At 43.4% G+C, this 27,816-nt stretch overlaps 1 protein-coding gene across 2 annotated transcripts in view; it reads right to left on the reverse strand.

Moving 5' to 3' along the window:
- Positions 1-1,449: 1,449 nt before the first annotated feature.
- GUCA1C (guanylate cyclase activator 1C) overlaps positions 1,450-27,816 on the reverse strand; it is a 47,764-nt gene continuing 21,397 nt past the window's right edge. For both annotated transcript variants that reach the window (XM_089773054.1, XM_006116810.5), the window contains exons 2-4: positions 10,934-11,083; positions 10,044-10,131; positions 1,450-1,892 (exon numbers count right to left, since the gene is read on the reverse strand). In XM_089773054.1, the coding sequence (XP_089629180.1) occupies positions 1,762-1,892; positions 10,044-10,131; positions 10,934-11,083 (369 nt within the window). In that variant the 3' untranslated portion in view covers positions 1,450-1,761. The remainder of the gene's footprint in view (positions 1,893-10,043; positions 10,132-10,933; positions 11,084-27,816) is intronic.

The raw sequence follows: 27,816 nt of genomic DNA on the forward strand, positions 1-27,816 counted from the left end.
CTGCTGTCAGCTGGTAGGCATAGACATCGGCCTAAGTTAGTCTTGCCCATAGTTTAACAAAGAGTAAACTAAATTGTTTCATGTTCATTATTTCTTTCACAGACCATAAACACTCCTTTGGACCTGGTCATTTTTGTCATGTAATTACAGTTAGATACACGAGGCAAGTTAAAAAAAAAACCCTCTGAATAGTAAAAACCCTGTCTGAAAAAAGTCATAGTTGTGGAGTAAGCAGTTTAAAAAAAAACTTCACTTGCTTAAGAGGCTAAAATCTAACTGTTTCAATGCACTATACCCACGTTGATTGAAAAACACCATTAACACTTCACATGTTAAACGAAAGCCTATTTCACATGATAAATGCCCTCAAAAGCATCTAAAATCAGAAATATTCTTTGTCCTTTTTTAAGCTCACTTTTTAGTACTTAAGTTGGAAAAAACTGAGACTAATGTTGACATATTAATGTGTCTATAATGAATAAACAGAAGATTTTAAAGTTCTAACCCACCAGCAGTCTCATTTATCATTCCATTTTTGGAAGGGAAATAAAAGATTTAAATGTCAAAGCTATAATGTCAGGACTGTTTATAATGTCAAGTGTTGCTGGTTGCATACGCTGTCTGCTGTCTTGAGCAAACCAGCAACTGGTATGATAATTACAGATGATGTGGCACATATCATGTGCAATTGGATACAGATTTGAAGTGAATCTGGGAGAAAAAAACATTCTATGTTCAAGCCTTGATAATTTCCCTTCATCTGTGGGGTGCAATAGCCCACACAATCATTAATGGGCATGAAACTGCTGCTTTCAAAACACCTAGCAACCATGCCCCTGAGTATGATCAGACAATGAGAATTTATTTTCATAATTGAGTGCTTGTAATTTGATAACCTGTTTCAGATTTGAGAGACACTCCATCTTCAATAGAACCAAAGAGAACTACAATTCTCCCTCTACTACTTGCTCCTGCAGTTTCTTTTCAGCTCAGGCAATTAATCTTATTATTTCTGAAGTAAAATTGTGGGGTTTTTTTTAAACTGTCCTCTGGACTTTTTAAATAATTACTCCATAAAGGGCAGTGTTACTCAACAGTTCCAAAGGGTAATGAATTGATTAATGGTTGTATTCAGATTAAGGTGAGAAGAAAACTAGGTTTAATAAACCCCCCATTGGACATCAAAGCATTAAGTCATTTTAATTTAAAGATGTAATAAAACCAAGAAAGTTTTCCAAATGGATGTTTATCTCTGGCACAGTAAGCTGATGGAGGTATTTCCAAGATAATCCACTCCTATTTTAAGCACTGATTAGTGCAAATGTTAATACAAACCATGCTTCATTCTTAATTGATCCAGATAGAAGCCAATCCTATTTAGTGGTTTATCACCACATTGTAAATTGCAGGTAAAACCAGTGCTTAAAAGAACCAATTCACTAGCTCAATATCTTCTGCAAAGTGTGTGTGTGGTTTTTTTTTTTGTTTTGCTATTGTCAGTGTTTATCCATTACTCTAAACATTGTTGATAGTGATCAGAGAGGCTGGTTGTGCTGCCACAAATAAGTTTACTATTGTGTGTGGATAAAGTTTCATGTTCAGTAGTCACTGTATCCATTGACAAGAAAGAAAAAAATAAGGTACAGACACAAGAGTGAAGTCTCTGAGGTGACAATTATTCCTGGAGGTTGACGTCAGTGACTGTCTATGCAGAGTCTTGAAGATTTCTAATATCTGTGGTGGTCTCAGGGTCAGCAAACCTCAGATGCTATGACGCCTCCCACTTTGTATGACTTTAAGTACATTGGAAAGGTCAAAACTTTTTGAAATCAGTTCCAAGAGGCTTGTGTCACTTTCCACGCCATTGATAAACTCTTCTAAAGTCAATTCCCCTAAAATGAAACAAAATTCAGTTTAGAAACTGGAGGCCAGAGATTATTAGGTCCCGCTGAACCCTGCTGTAATAACTGGGTTTACACATTTATCCCATTTGCGAACATCCCTGTGGGAGTGTGGAGTAACATTTGTAAAGTGGCTCAGTGACCTATAACTATAAATATTGATGTGAAAAGGTGCAAAGGGAACTAGAATTATTAGTCCAAACAAAAAGGCCTCCTGATATAACTCAAGGAGTGTTTAATATCATGTCTGGTAAATAAGAGGTTTGTGGGACTGGAAATCAGTGAACCCATATTAGCGTGTCAGAAATTAGGCCTAACTGGTAGATAAAACAATGAGGATACCAATGATTTTGTCCATCGGTCCCTTTTAGGAGACTTAAAAGGAAAGGCTTGGGGAATGTAATTAGGAGAAGCAGAAAAGAAGCTGTCAGCCGACCACCTCTGAAGTGAGCGGAACCATCATGGCTACCACTCCCACCATCTTCATGGACACTGGAATCTATTGTAATGTTGTTGGGCATTTGTCATCCTGATCCAGAAATTTCCTGACCAGACTCGGCCAGGACAGAATTTAAGATGACATCCTCACTTTTTCCACTGACTCTGGCTGAATCCCAACCACCACCATGGATGTGAAAGACTGTTACATCCTTCTCCCTCTTGTTTATCCTTAGCCTTCCACAACTTATTTCTTGTCTTTCCTATCCTTCTTCCTTCTAATGAATATCTGGTCTAGCTGGCCTTGTCTGTAAGCCTGTTACCAGAAAGGCAGCTAAAAGCAATACCTTAAAGAGCCTAACTATTGTGTGGGCAGATCTCAAAACTACTGAGAATCAACTACATGATGACATGCCTGTGTTTCTACAGAAATGATGTCGCATGTGAAATTCAACACAAGAGATAGAAGCTGCACATTCTATCGTTGCTGTTCTTTTTCTATCCTCTTAGTGTACTTATCTTGTTTTGTTTCTATTGGGAAATGGGATCCAACTTTAACTTCAGTGGGAGCTCCAGCCAATTCCAGCTAACTTCCTATCTTTTCCCCCCAAATGCAAGCTATTACCATCTTTGATACCAAAGACAGTCAGACAAGGAGTTTTCTTTTAAAAGTTTTCTACACAGAACGCGAACAAGGGATATTGTTGAAATGAAATCCTTACTTAATATCTCACATTTCCAAGGCTTTAACTGTTTTTCTTTCTTTCTCTGCATCTCTATGTGGCTTAAATGATTGCTAATGGTGAGTTTACCCTGGCACTAAGCAAGCTGGGGGTAAACTGTATACCAAACCCCAAATCTTGCTTAACACTTTTTATGTTGGGCAGTGACTGGGATGTGTTAATACCTTTGACTCTTTGGAGCCATTGATTCCTTCTGAATTAAAACAACACCCACCACATGGCTATTTTCCATGGATTGGGTTCATTGTCATTTTCATGTTCTGTCTCACTTGAGATTTGAACAGAGATCACTGAAATATAAAACAGGCCTTGTCTACCCTGCATGTTGCATTTCAAACTGAAAATCAGAACATTGGTAGTTTATATCTGTTAACATGGGTGCTATCAACCACAACTCCTATTGAAGTGAATGGCAGCTACCAATGCTCAGCATTGTCAGCAAAGAAAAAGATCACAAATGAAAGCATCATAAAGGCTGAACCTAACTGCACAGCCCTATAAAGAAAATAATAACAGTCATGTAGGCAAGCTTCTCAAACTATGGCATTTACAGTTAGCCAAATGGACAGTGACATCTATGCTCTGCTGTAGTATTTAGTCCTGATGTATTTGAAGTGTGGGTTATAACTGGACACTCTGATGATCAATATTGATTAGATAATGACAGCCTTATGTGAAGTGCTCCCAATTTCCAGAGACTGTGTTGAACACCAGAATGACTTAAAGACAGCGCTGAAATTCAGCATTCAGAACGAGAAACTTTTTTAGTCTTCGGCTGATTTTTCTACCATGGGAAGGATGGGAGCACCCACTCCAACACAGTAGGTCCAAATCCTAGTATCCTTTCAATGTTATTTACAAAGTCTTTGTGCTATGGATTCATGATACAGCCCAGTTGGTACATAAATCAGTTTCATGAACAGCCGAAACATGAATTTTAAGAATGTAGTGTAGGATTTTCAAGATAACTTAATGATTTCAGACCATAAGTTCCACTGACATTCAGTGGGACCTGCGCTTCTGGCACTTAGTCTTTAAGGACGCATTTTTTTTTTCGGTATTCCCACAATATTCTTACCAGCAAGTTAAAGAAGTATGAATGAAATGAAATGCAATTGTGGGATTTTCAAAAACGCTTCAGGGTGCGTCTACACTTGCACCATAGTTCGAACTAGGGATGCAAATGTAGGCAACCGAAATTGCTAATGAATCAGGGATTAAAATATCCCACCCTTCATTAGCATGATCTCGCCGGTGTGTTACTCCGCTCAACAGCTGTTCCGAAAGTGAAAGTGAACGCGGGGATGTGTTAGTTTGAACCAAGCCTCTTGGTTCGAACTAATGTTATTCCTCATTTTGGGGGGCAGGTCCTAGAACCCGAACAGGCAGCCCCAACACCAAGAGGGAGACCTGCCCCTCGACAACTTGGTGGAGAATCTGGGTACTGGATCACCCCTGAACCTAGAGGAGGTAAGATGATGTTAGTGCAATTAGAGGGACAAAACAGTGATTTAAAGAGGGTGGGATGGAACCCGCAAAATTTCTGGAAGGGCTGGCCAAGAGACAGTGGGAGCAGCTCCAACAACTGAGCCAGATGCTGCAGCAATGGACTGCTTAACAACTGCAGCAACAACAGCAGCTGTTCCAGAAGCTAGTGGAGTTGTGGCAAGCCCAACAGGATCAATGGCTGTGATCGTGGGAGATGGCGGACTGTGGATACGCCCAGGGATTGACCGTGGGGCACCGGTCTCAGGGAAGCGGGCCAGCAAAGGTTGTGGCTGAGGTATAGGTGGAAGGGACCCCTGTCAGGGCCCTAATAGACTCCAGGTGTAGCCAGACCTTGATACAGGATAACCTGTGATGGACCCCGAACCTTCAGGGGGTCCTGTCCTACTGCAGTGTGTACATGGGGATGTAAGGTCGTACCCGATAGCTTGGTTGCGAATAGCAGACTCCTGTGAGGAAAAGATTTGTCGGGTGGGATTGGTCCCCCGACTGGCGTACCTGGTAATATTGGGACAAGATTGGCCAGGTCTCCGCAGGTTGCTCCAACACTGGGCCCAGCAAGAACCATCAGAAATAGGAAGGCAGCCCTGAGGAGGAACGGTGGTAGCTCAGGGTGACACCCCAGAACCTGATAAAGAACTGGGAGCTGAAACTGGGACAGCAGGCCAAGCGAGACCCCAGCGGCTGCTGGTAGATGGGAAAGAGACAGAGTGACCGGAGGCCAGAGAGGATTTTCTGTGGGACCAGCGAGAGGACCCAACGTTAAGCCAAGCCTGGGAGCAAGTCCAAGAGACAGAGAGCGAGGAACCAAGAGACAGGCTGGCGGTGAGGACTGAGGTTTGAGATTTGAAACAACCGGCTTTACCGGGTGGTTCGAGACCCGCAGATGGACGAGGAATTTGCGCAGCTTCTAGTGCCCTCCAGTTACAAAAAGGGGGTGCTGCGGTTGGGCCATGCCAACCCCTAGGCTGGACACTTGGGTTGGGAGAAAACCCTGCAGTGTGTGGCCCAGAGATTTTTTTGGCCAGGAATCCACTGGGAGGTACATTAGTTCTGTGAATCCTGCCCCGAATATCAGCACACCAACCCAAAGGGAGTACTCAAGGCTGCGCTGGTGGCCCTGCGAGTGGTAGGAGTCTGCTTTGAGCAGATCGGGTTGGACTTGGTGGGGCTCTTCGAGAAGGCAAGCTCGGGGTGCCAATATATCCTGGTTATAGTGGATTGTGCTACAAGGTACCCCGAGGCAGTGCCGTTACCGAATACCACAGCCCCTACCATAGCCGCTGAACTCCTTAAGGTGTTCTCCAGAGTGGGGATACTGAAGGAGATACTGACAGATCAGGGCACCAACGTTTCATCCAAATGAATGGCAGAGCTACTCCGGCTGTTAAACATCTGAGCCCTGCAAACTACCGTATACAATCCCTAAAGAGACGGCTTGGTAGAGTGGTTTATTCAGACATTGAAATCAATGCTCTGGAAGTTTGTAGAAGAGGATCCCTGGGGCTGGGACAAAATTCTCCCAGCCTTACTTTTCGCCATGCAGGAAGTGCCGCAAACATTGACACGTTTCTCCCCTTTCGAGCTCCTCTACAGGCAGCAACTCCAGGGGATGCTTGACCTCCTGAGAGAGGACTGTGAGGTGCAGGAGTCCCGGGTGATGGGCACGGTCCCCTATGTGTTGCAGTTGAGGGAGTGCCTGCAGAAGTTAGGGGAATTTGCATGGACCAACCTGCTGCAGGCTCAGGAGATCCAAGCCCTGTACTATAATAGGGGGACAAAACTATGGACTTTTGAGCCCGGAGACTGTGCGCTCCTACGCTTACCCTCTAAGGAATCAAAATTGCTCACCAAATGGCAAGGCCTGTTTGAGGTAGTGTACCAGGTAGGACCCATAGATTACGAGGTGAGATTGACAGGTAGGAAGAAAGGTGTGCAGATTTATCACGTGAACTGGCTAAAAAAATGGAAGTTGCATGAAGGAATCTTGATCACCTCTGGCCCGCTCGACGATGACTTAGGACCTTCGACCATGGACACCACCACCAACCAACCGATCACCCTGGGAGAAGAACTGAACCCGGAAGAAAGGAAGGAGTTACACTGCTTGGTCCTAAAGTACTCCCACGTCTTATCCACGCATCCAGGCTGGACTAGCTTGATCAGCCATCATATAAGCACCCTACCGGGCAATAAAGTACGTAATCATCATTGCCTGCTACCAAGGAAGATGTGGGGGCCCGTACAGAAAGAGCTCCTGGTGATGCTGGAAATGGGAGTAATAGAAGAATCACGCAGTGAGGGGCGGAGCCCCATTGTGCTTGTCCCAAAACCAGATGGATCGATACAATTTTGTATTGACTTCCGGAAGGTTCGATGCCTATCCCATGCCACGAGTGGATGAGTTGTTAGAAAGACTAGGTAAAGCCCGGTACCTCTCCACATTGGACTTAATGAAGGGGTACTGGCAAATCCCGCTGACCCAGGCCTCCAAAAGAAGACTGCCTTCCCCACACTGTTTGGGCTGTATCAATTCATCACCATGCTCTTCGGACTACATGGGGTGGCTGCCACCTTCCAACGCTTAGTAGACTAACTATTGCACCCCCACCAGCTATATGCCATTGCATACAGAGATGATATAGTGGTCTATAGCCACACATGGCCGGAATATCTCCAACACCTGGAAGTGGTACTAAAGACCCTGGGGAGCGAACCTTACAGCAAACCCCGGAAAGTGTCACTTGGGACATAGGGAGGTGACTTATATGGTGTGGGAGAGGGACTTTGAGACCCTTAGTGGAGTGGAAAAGGCCAACGACGAAGAGACAGATTCAGCAATTCCCGGGACTGGTGGGATATTATCTCCAATAGATGCCCGACTTTTCAGCATTGGCGGCACCACTATTGGACCTGACCAGAAATTCCATGCTGACCAAGATACAATGGGCACAGGAGCATGAGGGGGCTTTCCAAGCATTGTAAAGACATTTGATGGAGGTGCCAGTGTTGTTTCCTCCAGACTTTTCTAACAACTTTATCCTCTACACAGATGCCTCCAAGAGGACAGACTCCACACTGAAGGGCAGGGAGTAGCCCAGGCCCAGCTGTCTGAGAAGGTCCTGCCCATCCAGCTCTGCTGGGCATGCTCCCAGCAGAGCCAGAGCATAAAAGCAGAGAGAGCCCTGCAGCGAGGAAGGCTGCTGGGGGAAGGAGTAGGCCAGGCAGCACCTGTGTTTCTGCAGCAGCTGAAACCTGAGTCGCTGCCCACAGCCGACTCCAGAGCCGAGCAAGCAGCCGCCACCCCCGGGGAGGCAGGAGCACCCTCAGACCCAGCGCCAGCCCTGGTAAGGACCGATCTGGGACTACAGGGGAGCCAGGGTGTGGTAGGAAGCAGCCCAGGGCAGAGGATTGATAGAGGGGCGCGGCATGTATCAGCCAGATTCCCCACTAAGCAGACAGGAGCCATAGTCTCTGCCTAAAGGGCCCTGGGTTAGGACCCAGTGGAGAGGGAGGGCCCGGGTCCCCCCACCACCCTTTTCCCTACCTTGGCCATCTACCTCTGACTTTTTTTTGTGGGCTTTTTTTGGGGCTTTTTTTGTGACTGGGCAGCAGGTGCCCTATATGCCCTGATAGAGGGGCATGAACTTTGTGACTTGGCGCAAGGGCCAAATATACCCTAGGGGAAGGTCCTAGAACCTGAACAGGTGGCCCCAACACCGAGGGGGAGACCCACCCCTCCACACCATTCCTCACAACTTGCTACATTTTTTCCCTCTTTCTCAATTTCCCTTCCTTCATAATGACCTGAGTCAATCCTCCCTGTGCCAACAACCAGACTGCCCTGAACTAACTCCTCCCCACTTCCAGGCAACTTGAAAAGTTTATGACAGGTGTATGAGCACTCACTTATATGCACATGAAAACATTTTAATTATAAATAGGAGGGAGGGAGGGGATAGGAAGTTATATCAAGAGATACCCACTGATTGGGATTCCAGAGAGCCAGCCAACCTAGGCAATCACGTACAGGGGCAGCATGTGAGTATAGGCCGACTCAGCGGTCGCCTAGGGTGCTGCCTTCAACAGGGCGCCCGGGGTGCCTGATGATGATGTCACGGGACGCCCAATGATTCCGTCATGCTATTGATGCCTGTGCATGAGGGGGCGCCGATCGCACATTCCACCTGGGGCGTCAGCTGCTGCAGCTGGCCTTGGGACGTTCCTGATCTCATATACAATTCAATAGCACTTCTGCCTTCACAAGAACTGCTTTCATTATCGACCCACAATCATGGATTATTCCCTTCTATTTTAGTATGGGGAAAGGCACCATTCAAATTTTCTCTATGTCCTACAGGAATTAAATGCAAGGGGAGCACAGCTTCCCTGCTTGGCTAAAATCAGGGAGTGGAGGGGTTGACTCTTCATTTGAAGCTGGGGGAACCCTGTTTCCCTAGTACTTACTGTTTCAGTCTAAGAAGGAACTAAACTTGGAGGGGAAATGGGTGCATCATGAGGAGGGCGTGCTGAAGAACCCATTCTAATGAACATCATGCCACCTTATTGATAACAACAATAAGGTGGAATGGTGACACCATTGATACCTTTTTTTTGCAGGTCTAATTCAAAAACATATTTTTGTAACAAATAGATGTTCAAAACAGAAACAAAATTAAATGTAATTATACGATTCGTTTTAGAGTCTGGAACAGACATTTGGGGTCTAGAACCTGGATTCTGACAAAAAATGAGCCAAATGATAGGGGAAAAAAACCCTACCACATTATTCAGTGCCTCCAAGGGGTTACTATTTATGCCCTGCAAGTATTGTACACAGGTTATTTTTAAAAGTAACCTTTAGATACCAATAGGTATACAATACAAACCTGCTAATATATGGTTCTGCTACACAATATTTTCCTAATATTGCTGATTTGTCAACAATTGTGGCAGTAGTCATAAAGATGTGATATGATTGCAAATAGGGGGAAGATGTTGTCTACATGATCACCAGTGGCAGGAGAGGTGACCACAAGACACTATTAAGATGTGGCCCAAATTATGAAGATGTCATATTACAAACACTTGCCCCAATGCCCAAATCATGGATGAAGAGTTTAGTTTCCAAATGCATTTTCAATTCTGTTATCCTGTGATATACAGTATTTTAGAAAAAATACCATCACACCCTACTATCATAATGTGCATGTTAGTCAATGGGCCTGATGATACTCTAGTTGTTACTATTAGTTTAAATCAGAAGGAACTCCTCTGAGTCACATGTAAATGAGAAAAGAATAATATCTACTGCTAGTCACTTCAATACATTTATACATATATATACATGCACACACACACACACACACACACACACACACATATATATTTTCCCCTAATGTCCCCATTCCTTTCAGAAAAAAACAACAAAGTCAAGTGAAGTAAAGACTGTTACCATCACTGTTTACATCTATCTTCTGAAATACCATGTCTGTGAACTCTTCAGGAGTCATACTCTGGTGGCCATTAATAGCCTGGATAGCCTGAAAAAACAAATAAAGGGAGAGCTTTTAAGTTTTTTCTTTCATACCAAGAAAGGACATGTAGCAACTGTGGCACTTGGCTATGACACTTCAGCTCACCAATCCACTTGAGCCACTAAAAGGAACAGATACGATTTCAAGTAAATCTTCAGTAATGAGGATTGGAAATTTAATTAGCATAACAGAGCCTGCAGGATTATAGACCTAATTTACATACTATTATAGAGCTTGTCAAACCATGTGACACCTCAGTCCTGAAACACACTTCAGATTTCACAGCAGCATTTATATCCTGCCTTAGATAATTCTGTAGTTTGGATAGTGCCTAATGTTCTGTGCATTTAAAAACAACAACTGTTTTTTACACAGTAAGATGAGCCGGGTGAGAAAATGTAAGTAACTATTCTACTGAAAACCAGAAGCAAACAATCAGGCAGCAGCAGAGAGAGAAAATGTAAATACTGTACTATGCCTGTGTCGCATCTTAAAAGTAGGCACATCAGGGCTGTCTATCAGCTCTATTTATTATGCTATTACAGGCCCATTCTTCTGTATAGTGTTGTTTATCAAAAGAATATCTCTACAGCAAATAACCGTTTTATAGTATCCCTATTTACTCAAGTGGTACAGCTGTAGGATAAGTCTTGAAGTAAAATACTCAGATACATGTACATCGGCAAACATAAATAGTAGCAAGAACATTACCAACCAGAAACATTAGTAAACTGTAGTTGAATCATTTAAGTTACTTGGCAAATCACTTCTCCAGAGGCAATGTGTTATATTAAATTCACTTGCTTACTGTGAATATGCTTAGCAGTTCTTTCTTGTCAATAGATCCATTTCCATCAGCATCATATAACTTAAAATACCATTTCAGTTTTTGGTCGATTTTTCCTCGTATAACCAAATTTATTGCAGCAATAAACTCCAGAAAGTCTATAAATCCATCCTAAGAAAGATAAAAAAAAGTGTTCAACAAGAAAAAAAAATGTGTTTAACATTCTGGAAGCAATCTTGCATAAGCAGGTCATCTAAGGCAGTATAATATAAGCTCATTTATAAAGCACCTTGCTGTGAAAATCTCCTATGGCATTTCAAAAGGATAACACACCTTAAAGCAATATGGAAAAGAGATTTAGTGCATATCATATCATCCCAACCATGGGGCAGCTCCATCCTTAGCAGCTGATATTGACATTGACTGGAATGCAATACAGAAAATGGCTTCTCATTATACTTCCACGCACCGAAGAATTCCATCAGCCTGACTTCACTGGTACTAAGGATCCAAAATAGGGTTCTTTAAAATGTGTATCTGCCTTGACAAAGCAATTGAAAAATAACATCTTTGTACCCTGCTTTCTGTGATATCCAAGTGAGAAATCACGTGGTAAACCGTGTCAGTAAAATGGCATCGTGGGTGGATAGACCCCTCCTTAAACTCCCCCCTCACAAATTTTTAAAAAGAACATATTTAAATAAAACTGTCCCAGCATTCTACTGTTTTCCTGCCGTGGCACCACTCATATCCCTCAGAGATCCAGAACCTGTTTCTTTTCTCTCTGTTGCCTAGTTATAAAGGAAGGGTAGAAATGATGCAACGCAGAAGGCTTTGAGCAGTGTGCAGATCTAGAGACAACTTCATCTTGGGAGCAAGGAAAAAGGGCAGGGACTTGATTTTTAAGATGGGAGGCCATTGTTACAGGGCATTAGGGCCAAGAATTTATGGATATTGATTATCCATCAAAGTCTCCAGATGCTCTTCATCTCCAGCCATGGAATTTTGGAATGGCTGTAAAAACCTCATGCTTCCGAGTTTAAACCAGTCTTTTACCTACTAGGGATTAGGAAGAAACCTTTATGGGAGACAGGCCTCACTGACAAGTGTACAGCTGGAAACCAGTCTGGTTTACCTGTGAGTCTGTATAGTTAAAATAGAATATTAATGTTATAAGAATGTGTGAAGTGTTTAGACTTTATGGAATGCTTGTAGGATGCCATGTGTGCTAATTTTCCTAATTGTATCTGTATCCTTGCAAAAAAAGGTAATATTTAAAGTGTTTGTTCCACAACTGTTTGTTCTGAAACTGTGTTAGTTCACTACATAGGGGAAAAAAAGTCACCTAATGCAAAATGCTGGATTCCTACAGAAGGTATTATCTCATATCTATCAGGACGGACCATTGAATCCAAATGGACCATTGTGTTACAATAACATTGTTGATTTGCTCCTTCCCACTCCCCATGTGCAGGAGTGTTCATCTCACCAGCTTGGGCTCTAGGGAGGTGGAGATAATAAATCAGAAGGCATTGGGATTAGGGCTGTCAGCGATTAATCGCGTGATTAATTGCGTGTGCCTCCTCTTTGAAATGCTGCTGCAGTGTTTCAATGGGACAGTGCTGCAGGGAGCCGGGATCAGCTAAAGTCCCCAGCTGACCCTGGGCTCCATGCAGTGCTGCCCCTTTGAAGAGCCACGGTGGTGCATCAAAGGGGCAGCGCAACACGAAGCCCAGGATCCCGGGCTCCGCGTTGCACTGCCCCTTGGAAACACTGCTCTGGCACCTCAAAGGGGCAGCACATTAGGAGCCTGGGGTCAGCTGGGAACTCCCCAGCTGATCCTGGGCTCTGTGCAGCATTTCCCCAGAACCCAGCGTCAGCTGACCCTGGGTTCCGCTGCCATGGGGAGCCCAGGATCAGCTGAGAGTCCCCAGCTGATCCCGGGCTACACAGCTGCCCCTTTAAAATACCGCCTCTGGCATTTCAAAGGGGCAGCTGCCATGGAGACCGGAGTCAGCTGTGGACTGCCTAGCTGATCCTGGGTTCTGGGGAAATGCTGCACAGAGCCCAGGATCCACTGGGGACCCCCGGTCCCACTGCCATGTGAAGCCCAGGCTCCAGGGCTGCCCTTTTAAAATGCCGCCTCCGCGCGTGTTTCAAAGGGGCAACCCTGGACCGTGGGGTCAGCTGGCAACTCCCCAGCTGATTCTGGGCTCCACATAGCATTTCCCCAGAAACCGGGGTCAGCTGGGTGGTGGAGGTGGCGTTCCCAAGGGGCAGTCGCTGCACAGCTGATCCTCAGCTCAGCTGTGGGGCGGCTGCCCCTTTCAAACACCACCTCTGTGCGTTTCAAAGGGACAGTGGAACCCAGGGTCAGTTGGGGAGTCCTGGGCTCCGTGTTGCGCTGCCTCTTTGGTAGGGTTGCCAGATGGTTTAACCAAAAATACCGAACATGCCCTCCCCTCCCCCACCAAAAAAAAAGCTACCAGGGAAAAAATTCTGTGGAGAAAAAAAAAAGGGGGAGACCAAAGTTGTTGAGCAGATGAGAGAATTTTGTCATCACACTCTCTCCTCTCTGGCTGTGAAAGTGAAAATGGCCAGACAAAGCAGTGTTGGTGAGTGTAGCGAGCACAGGGTGCAGCCTGCTTGTTCGTGTTAATAATAAAAGCGTAGCAGCAAAGCAAGGACTTCCTGGCTATTTAAGAGGTTATAATTTGTAACTTATAGTTACTGCCACAACATTAGGAGGAATTTGGACTATTGAAGACTTTGCAATTAATAAATGCTAACATTTGTTTGGTGTTCACATTAAATAATAAGTTTTATCAATAAAAACTCTTTAAAAAGACTATAGAAAGGGAGAAAATAGGGGACTTTGCTTATGTGTTTAAAGAGATCAATCCTTGCTTGAAAGTTTTAAATAATAGAAATTGTTTTTGTGGATGGCAGCTCTCAGTTTTTATGGGCTATTAAAAGCCTTTTCTATTTCTTCTCCAAAAGGAAACGCGGATATAAAATGTGAGGGGCAAGAATACCAAGAGTTGGCAAAATGTCTCAGGTCTGTAATTCAGCTGCACAGACAACACATGTGCCATTTAAGACCTCTGGGAATCACAGCTAACAATTGAAGAGATCAGGTTGCTCAGAAATTGTTTTTAACCTTGCCAAGGTGGTCAGAGCCAAGGATTGTAAGATTAAATCTATCCTGACTGGCTAAGCCAGACCCTTACTCCAGTATGTTGTGAATACTTTTCTGATCCAGGAAGAGGCAACTAACTGGATCTCAGTGTGTTATAGTGATAGGGACTAATTATTTACTCAGTGGAATTATTTTTACTGCTATAAGAAAGAGAAGAATATGTGTCTTAGCATTTACACCCTCCCAAGAATCAAATAAAGATAAAATCCTCATTCATAGCTATGGGATAAACAGACTGTCAGTGAACTTTGTCAGTCATTGCAAAAGGCGTTAAGACCAAGCCTGATACTAAACTTGACAATATGCAATTGGACACCTCACCAGAATTTGGTATGTCATAGTGCTCAACCTCTTGTATATGCTTCTTTGAAGAATGTCTATTCTCCATTCCACTATCACATGCACATCAGTTTGAATTCTGATTTTTCAAATGTAATCTCATGAAACAATTTGTAAATGCTTTACTGAAAATCAGATTTATTATATTGTGCACATAACCTACTACCTTTAATTTTATAATTCTGTTAAAATGATTGAATGTGTCTGGCACTGTTGCTTTTTGAGAAGTTCATTCTACTTATTTATAACTATAGGTTTACTCAGCAGTCATGCCAGGATCTATTCCCCACACTCATTATTTTATTTTGTTTTTTGGAGAATGGTATCATATCTGTGTCTTTCCAGTACTCAGGTTCCATTGGTGTTTCACTTTTTAAAAACTGTCAATGGGTGAAAACATTTATTAGCTAATCTGTTACCATATGGGGTACGGATCCTGATCTAGAATGTGCTGCTTTGTCATGTGAATGTCTATCCACTCTCCAAGTAATGATGGGCTGTCAGGCCAACATGGAAAGCATGACTAACAGTGATACTGAAACCAACATAGCTAATCACCGGCAAAACTATAGATCTGCAAAGACCTTCAGCCACATCTTAAACTGAGCAGCCAGTGTACCAGAGGGAGGGATAGAGATGCATAAGTGAGTATTTCTAGAGTATCTATGCCTGAAGCATCAGCTAATGGTAGTATTTAGTAATCATTAGTATTTAGTATCTATTACTGGATAAGGAATTGCAGCAATATTTCCATCTTGTGCCAGGATAAGGAAATCCAAAAATGACATTAAAAATTCCCCCTTAAAAACAGATTTTCAGGTCAGTTTTGTTTACTTAGGACTGGAGATATAGATAGTTCTGACAATTTTCAATAGGAGCTTAAATGTCTGGAAAAACTAAAGGAGAAGTTGTTGGATGCCTATCTGAACTAAACTCTGAAAATTTTGAAATTCACCCATCTCTATTTGGTAATCTGGGTAGAATGAGGCCTGGATCTCCATGACACAATTAGGCCAATGTAAAGTGCCTTACATTGACCTAGCTGTGATCACTTAAATTTAGCTCCCACTGACAGTTGCTGATTTAGTAACACCATCTAGACAGCATAGACACATGGTTGATGTAATTTGGTTCACAAAGTATCAGTGTAGTCGCTGCATGTTGAGTGTTACTTGCTTTCAGGAGCTGTACCACATTGCCGCTACAATCAATACAAGCGTACCTGGTGAGGACACAGACAGGCTCTGTCTACTCTGCATTTTTGTGGAAGAGGAAATGCAAATGAAGCTCTCATTAGCATTTCTCGCACTCTTATTTGCATATTCTCCTCCGATCCTTTTTGCGGAAGAGGTTTTTGCAGAAAAATGTAGTGTAGATGGGGCCATTTTGCGCCAAAAAACCCTTTTACATGAGAACCCTTATTCCTCAAAAATGTGTCTGGCATTCAAAAATGAAGAATAAGGGTTCTTGCGCAAAAGGGGTTTTTTTTGCACAAAATGGCCCCATCTACATGCATTTTTTTCTGCAAAAACCTCTTACACAAAAAGGATCGGAAGAGAACATGCAAATGAGAGTGCGAGAAATGCTAATGAGCACTTAATTTGCACTTCCTCTTCCGCAAACAATATGCAATATAAACGGAGCCACAATGGTGACACAAGGAGTTGAGTATGCACACACAAGTTATTTAATTTGATTTAATGCAATTAAATTAAATTAATTTATTTATTTACTTATGGTGGGTTATGTGCCAACATCATTTTGTAGTGTAGAAATTAGTGGAGGCCTCAAGAACTGAGCACATAACTACCACATGGCTGGTGCAGAACACTTACTAGACTCCCAAGCCCAGATCATAATTACTTTTTAAGTGCAGGCAGACAAGAAGCATGTCTACTCACTGCACACCGTAATAGAAACGTGACACAGGAGTGCTGATAAGAGATTAAACACTATTCCTTGTCTCCAAATGCATGACATCCATCAGATTTACAAAGATAATATCCCTTTCAAAATGAAGGGGTCATATAACTCACTGTGTTGCACCTATAAATGCAAAGCTCAAGAGGGGAATTAGCTCTCTAATAGCTCTGGCCCCCTCATAGAGTAGTAAGCAGTCTAAGGGCTCTGTGAGTAGGCTGCTAACCCCAAAAAGGAGGAGGTGGCAGAGCGGTAGAGGACTCAGGTCTGCCCTACTCCACTGGGTTCCAGCCCAGGACCTTGACAGTGGCAGAGAGTTCTGCCATTTGGTTACTGGGGATCCCACCAAAACATGATCTAGACTCTCTTAATGCAACTGAACTAACGTGTGGTGTCCCTGGACTGCTTCTTATTACCCCTTCTGAGTGTACCTCAATCTTTTAGGATTCCTCCATCTCCCTGGGGAGAGCTCTCACTACAGCACCACCTGCTTTAGGTGGTTCTCCCAGCAGTGATTGTATACTACCACATCACTGAGAAAAGTGGTGGCATACTAAGTGTGGGGCTGAAGTAGGCAGTCCATCAGTCATTGGAAAGTTGCAGCCATGCACAGAAGCAAAAGAGTATGCAGGTGAATTAACAGAGCCTGCTCGGGGTGACAAAGGCTATTTTTCTTTTGATCCTGTGTTGAGCGGGATTTGTGGATAACTTATGGTGAGATTGAGGGTAATTACATACTGGGCCTCTCTGAGCCAGTCAAGTAGCTTTTTCATTCAGGGCATTGTGTTGGTATTGAACATGGAGATGGCATTGACCTTCTTAAAATTGATTCAGAAGCAAAGAATCCTGACTGGTTTTGAGACAAACACCATGAGATTATACCCTTCTCTCTAAGGCCTTGTGATAACCCCAACGTCCACCATTACCTGGACCTCTTTGTCTACCACCGCCTTGGTTGCTGCAGGAGGGATCATGTCACTTATCTCTCTTCAGTTTGTCAGAACAGTGTACTGGACCAGGGTGGTTTGGCCTGGTAAGGCAGTGAAGGTCTGGGGCTGCACACCGCATGATTGATGTGGGCCTATTGAGAGAATGAGGCCTACAAGGCAATGCTTGTGTTGCCTGAGGTTGGCGGTTTCAGGGAGCTGATCCACCTCAGGCACAGGCAAAGCATCAAAATGCTAATTGCAGGGGGTATTGTGGTGCCTTGCAAACCAGGATAGCTCTGAGGAGTATTACACTCCTCTAAAAGTGAAGAGATGTTGGAGTAAGAGTTTTATTTTTGTATTTTAGGTTTAATAATGTAGTAATGTATGACATGTTAAGGTAGGGATAGATTTTTAGGCTTTTAGTTAAATATATACACACACACACACACACATTTCTTTTAAAGTTTAGTAAGTAAAGAGACAGGATTTTGATATTGTGTCTATGTTAATGAGATTAGAAATATCAGAGGCATGGGCCTTCAATGTGAACTGTTTTTATTACAAGATTTAGTAAGGCAATTTACAATGCTGTTTGCTTTCGTTCAATATAAAACTCTACTGGTTTGTATCTCTGTGAAAGACTGTTTGTGTGAATGAGATAAGGTGTGAAGGTCGTCATTAGAGCCAGGTGGTCAAGAGAGAAGGGGGAGAATGCAGGGTGAAGACAGACTGTGAAAGACAGACTTGTCAGTGTCAGAAAAATCATCATTGAACATCGTGAGTAAGGAAGGGGCAAGATTGACGGCTCTAAAGGTGAAGGCATCCCTAAAAACAACTGATTAACAATCCAGGACAGGATGACCTCTCAGGGATGTCTGAAATGTCAACATCAAAAGATAACAGTAACTGGTCACAGACTGACACAGCGAAATCTATAGAGGAAAGGATTATAAAAGCAGGGTGCTTTGCCATGGAACTTCGGGTTTGTCTTGCCACCAACTCCAGGAAAGCATTGGATCATGACTGACAAAGCCCAGCTCTGTGATCGATCTGGCTGGCCACTAGATTGATCCAGACTCTGGGCTGGTAACTATAACATCGTCTGGTAGGACTGTGTGTATGGTGTGTGTGAGTGACTGAAAAGCACATACTACTGTTGTATTCTCAATAAATGCAGCGTACTGCCTTTTCTCCTATAAAAGATCTCTCGTGCTTTGTTTAAACATAACTGAGAGGCAGCTCTACTGTGCTACAACTGAACAGCAGCCTAGCTACTTTCATAGACACCGAACTCTTAAAGGAATCAAGACCAAAATCCTTTCTTTAAATCTGCTGCACAAAATAAACTTGGGGATCCCTGACCTAAAACATCCAGCTTTGGTGTTAACAAGCAGCCTTCCCCACACTTGCACCACCAAGTAATCCAACCAACCAGACCAAAGAAAACATCAACATCTAATTCTATGACAGATTATCAAATTCACACACTAAAAACTTATTGCTTGGATCCTGTTTTTACTATTCAGTTCCTGTGCAATTTTTCTCAGTGCACTGACACAACATAGACCCTATAGTAACATGAGATGCTTGAATACAACTTTAAAAAAAATCTGGACTTTCTAACACTGTAATTAGTCCAGTGAAACCCATCTAAGACTATACCCTTATTAGGAAACTTCCTGATTTTTATTAAATCTCCCTGGGTATGTGGGCATTGGTGGCGGACATTCTTCCCTGCTCCCCTGAGAACTGTTCTGCTCTAAACAGCACTGGAGAAAGCAGACATCAAAACTGGAGAGGGGGGGGAGTTAGCTTTTGAATAGGCTTTCCAATGTCTTTTAAAAATCCCAGTAAAATTACATTGAAGCGGCCACATTCTGCATGGTTTGGGTTGGAAACCATGAAAAAAAAATTGGGCAGCAAGAAGGAAATTAAATAATTAGTTAGTAAATGAGAGTTAATTCTGAAAGGTTAAATAGAAGCACTATTTACTTCCAGTTAATTATCTTAGTTGAATTATATGGTGCTTCTGCTGAAGGGAATGATACACAGGCTTTGAGAATTTGTGTGGCATTTGTATCAAGACCAGATTTCTATGCACTTAATTTGACAGATTAAACATATTAAATGCAAAAGGTGAAAGCTCTTGCTCTGGATGTAATGAGAAGACATTAGTGTGCAGCCGGCAAGGCTGATGAGGTTTTTAAAGGGGGCTTGTTCAGTAGCAGCTTCATTTCATAAGGAAAGGGACAATTTATTTTCATACTTTTATGACAGGATCTTGCTTTAGAATGTGAGCTGTGTGCCATTGCTGGTGGCTGCTCCCTTTAGTCATTCAGCAGAGCTCTGTGGTCTGAAAAAAGAAAATGGGGCACTAAAGGAATTACGACATTATGCAATGATAATTAGGTAACACTCCTGCACCAGGAGTTTAACAAGAACATTATCCTTTTGTACCCAGAATAGTGTTGATAATCCGCAGAATTACTTTAAAAGATCTAAACATTGCCTTCCCAATGGCCATTCAAACATTACTTTATGTGCAAGTACTTTAAACAGTCAATTCCGATCTAGTGAATGCAGAACTGGTTTTAAGAGGGTCGAAACTCACATTTTTTGCACTGAATTCAGAATTCACAAAAAGCAGGTTAGATGTGATGGATGTTTCCATTCAGCCAGTACTATCAAAGCTGTGTATGTTAGTTATAATGTTAAAATTTGCATAGTGCTTATATTCCAAAGTGATTTACTAACCATGTAAAAGTAGCGTAGACAACTGTAGGAGGATGTGAGCTAACCAATTAGCACAAAAATCACTGCTTAGCAACAGGGACTGAGCTAAGAGAGATGACAACCACCTGCCTCAGCAGACTTTAGGTGTATGTGTGTTGCCTTTTCAAACCTATTATGCCAGAGGTTCTCCAGCTGTGGTCCATGGAGCACCAGTGGTCTGCAACCTCCATTCAGGTGTCTGATGGATAGTTCCTTCTAAGGTGTGCATCTGAGATGCCTCACGAGAGAGAATTGGTACCATCTAATTGGTATCTCATACTGTGTGGCTTCACTAATGAGGCACCTGGACCCTGGACTCTCACATGTAAGCTGGGGTGATGGCCTTAGGGTGAATGAGAGGTACATGGGAGGGGGCAGTGTGGTGAGGTGGAGGATGTAGGAGATGAGGGGGGGTCAGTGGGGTGAAGTGGAGGATGTAGGAGGTGGGAGGGGGTCAGTGGGGTGAGAAGAAGGGGTGGGGAGGAATTTGGGATGTGCAGGACTGTGACAGAGAAAGAAGCAATTTTCCCCAGCACCAGGGCTGGCTGGGTGCTGCCAAGGAGAGATGGCCTCCTTCCCAGCCTCAGTTCTGTGGCTGCTGTGGTGGGGGAAGAGACCCCTCTTGATATTAAACTATGAGTTGTGCGCTTCTTTTTGTGGAACAAAAAAGCATTAATTATGATTAAGGTTTGTTTTTATAATGCTTTTATCCAAAGCAATTATTAATAGTTAGTTAATGGTACACACAGCATTTGGAAAGTCCGTTAAGTGGTCCCCACTGACATCCTCAGCAATTTTCAAGTGGTCTACCCTCCACAAAAAAGTTTGAGAATCACTGCATTATAGAACTGACAGCAGGCACAGGGCATGAATTTCCATGTGAACTGGTGAGTACACCTGCCCTACAGCTCAGATCTTGTCCCATGGTGCTGGGCCTGGCTTCCCACTCTGGGTGGTGCAACATGGCACTCTACATCGTGTGGTACCATGACCTCATGTGCCATGTCACAATACATGTCATGATACAGGGGCAGCCGGGTCAAACTTGAATGGTGGTGTGAAGCCAAGTTTCAGGCCACAACACCCAGAGTTGGGTCCAGCCCTGTGAGATAGGAGCTGCCCTTGTGGCATGAATTTTGGGCACACTTGCTCAGTTACTCTCCTTTTCCTCATCTCTCTGCCCTGGGGCCTCCCTTTTACCCTGCAACACAGGGTTAGGTTTGCAGGGAGTGATGGAGGGCACTGCTGCTGGTGACCCATTCCCTCTTAGTGGGGTGAGAAAGGGGAGACAGTTGTAGCAGCAGAGTGCACCCACTGAATAGAGAGGCACCACCAATGACCCATTGCTTCCCTCTTCCTCCCAGTTGCACTCTGCCACTGCTTAACAATGTGGGAAGGAGTCATTTTGACAAGAAACACATGGTGAATCCTCAAGCTTAGTAAGAGCATCATGGGGTCTTTAAGGGGCTATGCAGAACAAGCAGGGTCTTGGTTTTAGCTTTGCTCCTGAAGGGCTCCTATATTGTAAACCTCACAGAGCTCTGTCTACATCAGAAGAAAGAAAGGATGAGTCACCTGGATGATAAACTTGTTGTGAGTCTAGGGATTTCAAAGTCAAGGCCTTAGATTACTTAACACTCACCACACCCAGGCCTTTTTAAAACCCCAGTTAAAAAGCCCAGTAAAATAGGTTAAATATTTGTTTTGGACAGGTATCAGACTCCGATACCTTACATTGCCTGAAATTGGCAGGTAATCCAGGGGTCATAAAATAAGTTGTCCATAATAGAAAAAAAACCACAATGGGAAAATGCCATAGTTATTACAATTGATAACTATGATAAACACCTACTAACTACTAATATGATAAGCAACTACTACCTAATTAAACTGCTAGTTTTTGGTATTGTTATATAATAAATGAGACTTGATTAAGCACCACATAAAGTCAAATAATAATAAATACTAGATTAGAAGAGCCCACACTCTGAATCTGACCCCGCCCTTCATTGCTACAAAGACAGAAACAAACTTTGCGTTGAGTTTGAGGAGCTGAACAAGGAAAGGTACATTACAAAACAACATTTCCACTTGTTCCACAAGGAACAACAATATGTATGGAGAAGACGGAAGCTTTTTTTTTTTCTTTCCTTCCAAAAATCTTGGCAAAATTTCTTTTTCTGGGACACAAGGCACCAAGTTTTGTTCTTTCAATGCAGTTTGACAGTTATTGCTTCTTGAGATTGCCTTGTAGAATATATTGAACACTGGATTTTGAGACATGTACACTGGTAATTTGATGTGGGGCTGTGCTGCTCTCGAATATTAAATGCAGAAAGTATTGGAAATGGCAAGAAGCAGCAACTTTAACTTGAATAAACACAGGAGTCAGTTTCCTATAACTGAAATCACCTACTTGAGAGAAATTGGTCACGCAGACTACATCTACATTGCACAGTTATTTTGGAATAAGCTATTCTGGAATAGTTATTCTGAAACAGCTTATTTCAAAATAGAACGTCTACTCTACAGTGAAGCCTCAAAATTAGTCTGAGGTAGGCCTCCCCAATGTAGACGTGCTATCTCGATTTAGATCCCCAAGAGGAATAACTTAAAATGGCTCTGGTGAGGGGCTATTTTGAAATAGCAGAAGTGGAGCATCTATGCATGCCTTATTTCAAAATATCTATTTTGGAATAGGTGTTATTCTTCATAAAATGAGGTTTACGGAGGTCAGAATAAGCCATCTGTTATTTCAAAATTATTTCGAAATAATAGAATTGCTGTGTAGACGCTTGCATAGTTATTTCAGAATAACGGCTACTATTCCGAAATAACTTTTCTGTATAGACACATCCCTAGGGAATAAATTTTATGGTTTAAAATCAGGTTATTTTGAACATGCAGACACATGAAGATAAAGGAACTTCAAGTTCAGATTTACAAGCGTAGTAATCCATTTGTAGGTGTCCAATTTGACATTTTTAAAAGGGTCGGATTTTCAGTGCCACACGTACACTCTGCTCCCAGCCGGGAAATCACCCATTAACGACAGATGTGCTGTCAAGAGCACATGTGTTTTCTGGTGACACAACCAGACAATAACTCCAGAAAGACTGCAAGAAGTATCTATGGGAAGGGTAATGTGGTGGGTGGAGTGAGGGCAGAAATAACTCAAACAGGCCAAAATTCAGTAGTGCTGTAATCTGTGCACCGGAAAAGAGCAACCTGGCCAATTCTGAGTGAGTGGTGTTACAACCTTGGGCACAGGGCTCCAGTGTCACTCACATTTGGCCTAGCTACCCCTCATCATGCCAGCAGGAAAGAGGTTCCACGTTTGTGCCTCCCATTAATTTTGCCCCTGCCAAGTTAAGGTATTCAGAAGTGTGTGTGTAGGGGGTGGGAGGAGCAGGGAGGGCAATGGTTCTTTGATGCCCCTATCTCCAGGGCACATCCTACCAGATTATCTGTCACAAACTCTTGTAACGTGAGAATATGATAAAAATCATTGTGAGCAGCAGGAATATGGTCTGAAATGGAAAGAGAAATAACCACGGATGACACACTTCAAGCAATAATACAAGCTGCAAGTGATGGATGGAGAAGTTCAACTTTCTCACCTGCATTTTAATTATTATAAAAGAGCAGTTTGTGATTGCAGGGGGAAATAACCATAAGAACAAGTTGTCAGGGATGGAAAGGATAAATGCAAAATGCTTTCAGATGACTAAGGCAGAGAAGCCTTTCTGGTCACAAATGAAAGAGGGAGTGAGGAGACATCCTGAGCTACAGGGAAGGTAAGTAGAAAGAACACCCTCCAGAATCCTCATTGATATTGGGAACGCAGCCACGTGACCATTCATAATGGACTGTTCCCTCAACTTCTCAGAAGTAGTGGCCCTTGAAGGCACCACAGTTTCACACTTGATTGGGCATGTTCCCACTCAGTTTTCATTCTGTGGAATGCCAAGGAAGGTAACAGTGTGTGCTGGAAGTCATGAATATCATCCAAGACAGCCAGTCCTAAGTACACCTCAGAGCAGACAGACTAGAAGTCATGCAACCCATTCACTGAAAGGCATGGTCCAAAAGCAATTTATTTAAGAGATCATCAATACTGTCCTTTGCTCTTCTCCTCAACAGGGCAACATTGCTGCAATGTGAAAAATAGCCAACAACATTTCCAGCAGACTTACTGAAGAAGTGGGTTCTGCCCTCAAAAGCTCATGATACCATCTACATTTTTGTTAGTCTCTAAGGCTATGTCTAGACTGCAGGCTTCTTTCGAAAGAGCCTCTTTCGAAAGAGAGCGTCTAGACTGCACGGAGAAATTTCGAAAAAGCGGCTTGCTTTTTCGAAAGAAAGCATCCAGTGAGTCTGGATGCTCTCTTTTGAAGAAGCCCTATTTACATTCAAGAACGCCTTCTTTCGAGAGGAACTTTCGAAAGAAGGCGTTCTTCCTCGTGAAATGAGGTTTACCGCCATCGAAAGAAAAGCCGCGTTCTTTCGAATTAATTTCGAAAGAACGTGGCTTGAGTCTGGACGCAGGGGAAGTTTTTTTCGAAAAAAGGCTACTTTTTTCGAAAAACCCCTGAGTCTGGACACAGCCTAAGGTGCTGCAGGACTATTAGTTGTTGTTTTTTTAAAGTTTTTTCATAATCAAAGGGTAACACAGGTGACAGACATCTCTAGTCACTGAACAAAGTCACAGCAAAAGCACAAGATCTTTACCACATTAAAAAGATATTTAGAATACAACAGGAAAGCTGTGTGTGTTATATGGTACATTTTAGGCTATTTTTTACTCTTAACAAGAAAATAGCTAAAGTTCACTAGAAAGCATATTAAGGTTTGGAGCTTGGGGACCTAGCTGACAGTACAATGCTACAGCCTGCCAGAGTGCACTTGGCCAAACCATTATAGAATACATTTATGAAGAAAATATTCTGATGCTTAGCTTTGTACTTTTTGTTATGTGGAAAGATTTTACAATGTAACAAAATGAGGCAGTTTCTTGAACTATTCTGCAGAGTTTAATAGAAAAGTCTGTTTATACAATTCTTTAGGAAGTTGAAATCTATAGAAAAGATATAATTTGCTAATAGAGTTTCTATATAATCCGATTAAATATTTGCAGACCATAGGCCAGCTTAATTTCTACTGCATTCCCCAAGAATTTCTATAAAGGTGAACTAAATGTTAAAGATCCTTGAATATGAGGCTCAAACAATGTAACCTATATCCCTTCAAAGCTGATGATTTATAGTTAACTAATAAGCTGCACTGTCATAACCAAGTGCTGCAAACCAAAGCTGTTAGTTATTTTATATACAACATAATTTCATGTACCATTACGTGGGCACAATAAATTGATTGAGGGGCAAATGATTTTCTTTTCATTTGTGGTTTTGTTTCTCAATTTAGCTGAGGTTGTGTATAGAGACACAAGCACACACAGTATTTAAAATATGAGAGAGAATGGTACTGTCCTTTCTAGATGTAATAAAAAATGTTCAGTGGTTCTCCTATTTATTTATCTGCTCCCTCTAGATCTTTGTACAGAATCTGCTTAATTTATTGACACAAATGCTTTTACTACTGGCTTTGCCATACAAACAACATGGCTGTAGGAGAGCAAGATTTTTTTTTCAATGAAACGAGGGAAAGTCCAAAGTTTTAATATCAGAAACTTGATTACTGGGGATGGTATTCATGGAAGCAGGGCTCAGATTGGGAAAGAAAGTAGCGCTACTTCTAAGTTATCAATTCTCCCCTCCCCCACATTTCCCTTGACACAAAACCCTGCAGACTTGCACAGGGGTGGCCCGTGAGTATAGGTCGACTAGGCCATCCCCTAGGGCACCTTCTTCAATGGGGTGCCCAATGACAATGTCACGCCATTGACGGCAGTGCAGGCAGGGGCGCCGATCGCGCGTTCCACTTGGGGGACCAGCTGCTGCAGCCCACCTCGGGCTGCCCCTGGACTTGCAATACCAAAAGTGGCCACTGCTTGAAGTAGCCTGTGTGCATATTCATAACATTATCACCCTTCTTCTTCCTTGTGCACTTTGACCTGCTCTTCAGACTGAAGCCTAATGATAGTGATATGAACATTGTTAATTTTCCCAATGATGTAAAAGAGCAGTTCATAACTCTCTTCAATTATGGCAAGCTGTTTGCAAATTCAAATAGATACTCTTGGTTTATAGTACCTCCTTTGCATGTTGAAAGTTCTGTTTACAAATACAATATCTAGAGACTTTTTTTTAAAGGAAAGCTTAAATTCTGGAGCAAAAGTCGATTGTCTCTACAGATTGTCTCAACTCTGCCTCGGGCTTCCTGTAGTCAGCCCCTGGTCAGTTTCAGCAGCGGCTGACTTGGGGACGCCTGGGGCAGAGCAGCTGGGGTGCTGCTGGGTTGCTCCAGTAGCGCTGCTCCTCGGCACTACTGAAGCAACCCAGCAGCACCCCAGCTGCTCTGCCACAGGCGTCCTGATTCAGCCGCTGCTGAAACTGACCAGCAGCGGCTGAATCAGGACGCCTGGGGCAGAGCAGCTGGGGTGCTGCCGGGTTGGTACAGTAGCGCCGAGGAGCAGTGCTGCGGGACCAACCCAGCAGCGCCCCAGCTGCTCTACCCCGGGCGTAGGCAAGAAAAGCCTGGTCTGCTGGGGGGGAGGAAGGGCACTAGTTGCACCCCCCCCCCCCCCAGCAGACCAGGGAGACACGGGTGGCGGGACCGCCCGTGTCCTCCACGGCTTTGCTCCGTCTCCCTGGTCTGCTGACCAGGGAGACGGGGAGCAAAGCCTTGGAGCACACCCGCAGCGGGACAGCCCAGGCGCGCCCGGGCTGTCCCGCTGCGGGTGTGCTCCGCAGCTTTGCTCCGCATCTCCCTGGTCTACTGGGGGGGGGGGGGCTCCCCCCAGCAGACCAGGGAGACGTGGAGCAGCTTTTCTCGCCCTGGAGGACGGGGGCGGCGGGACTGCAGCTCATCTGGGCGTCCCGCCGCTCCAGTCCTCCTGGGCGAGAAAAGCCCCGTTCGTAACTGCGGATCAGACATAAGTCGGATCCGCATAACTCGGGGACTGCCTGTATACCTTTTCATATCTCAGGAAATGTCATTAAAATATTGTAGGCAATTTTAACAAGATTTCATGTACATTTGGGTTACGAGGATTTTCTCCTTACACTCAATCAAAGCCTAATTGCCTAGACCATTATGAATTGGTTCCATATTTAAGCTGACAAATAAGACATTCTTATCTATGGGCCAGAATGAGAACATTTAATTAATAGAAATGTAACATTTAGGAAATATTTCCCTATCATGTTGTCTTTATTGTCAATGTGCAAGGTATTACAATCTCGAGAATTGCTACTGCATTAGGGTCACTGTAATCTCACTTCTTGAATGTGTTTGTGCCTGCCACGTACATAAGCTCTCTGAAACATGAGCTGTGTCATGCACGCTGAGGGCTAGGTCTAGACTTGAATGTTTTTGTGGAAAAAGCTACGCAAAATGCACTTCGCTTTTTGTGTATCTTTTTCCACTTTATTTTTTCGGAAGAGGGGTCACATGGTGGAAAAGCCTCCTCTTTCGGCAGAGCCCTTTGCCTTGTGAAATGAGATATACTGGGCTGCCCGAAAGAAAGCATTTGCTCTTCCATGAACAAAAGTGGAAGGGAAACACATTCCTTGGACGTGGCAGGGTTTTTGCGGGATAACTCTGGTATCCCGCAAAAACCCTGT

Source organism: Pelodiscus sinensis, chromosome 1, assembly GCF_052426305.1.
Source record: "Pelodiscus sinensis isolate ZL-2025 chromosome 1, ASM5242630v1, whole genome shotgun sequence".
Lineage (NCBI taxonomy): Eukaryota > Metazoa > Chordata > Testudines > Trionychidae > Pelodiscus > Pelodiscus sinensis.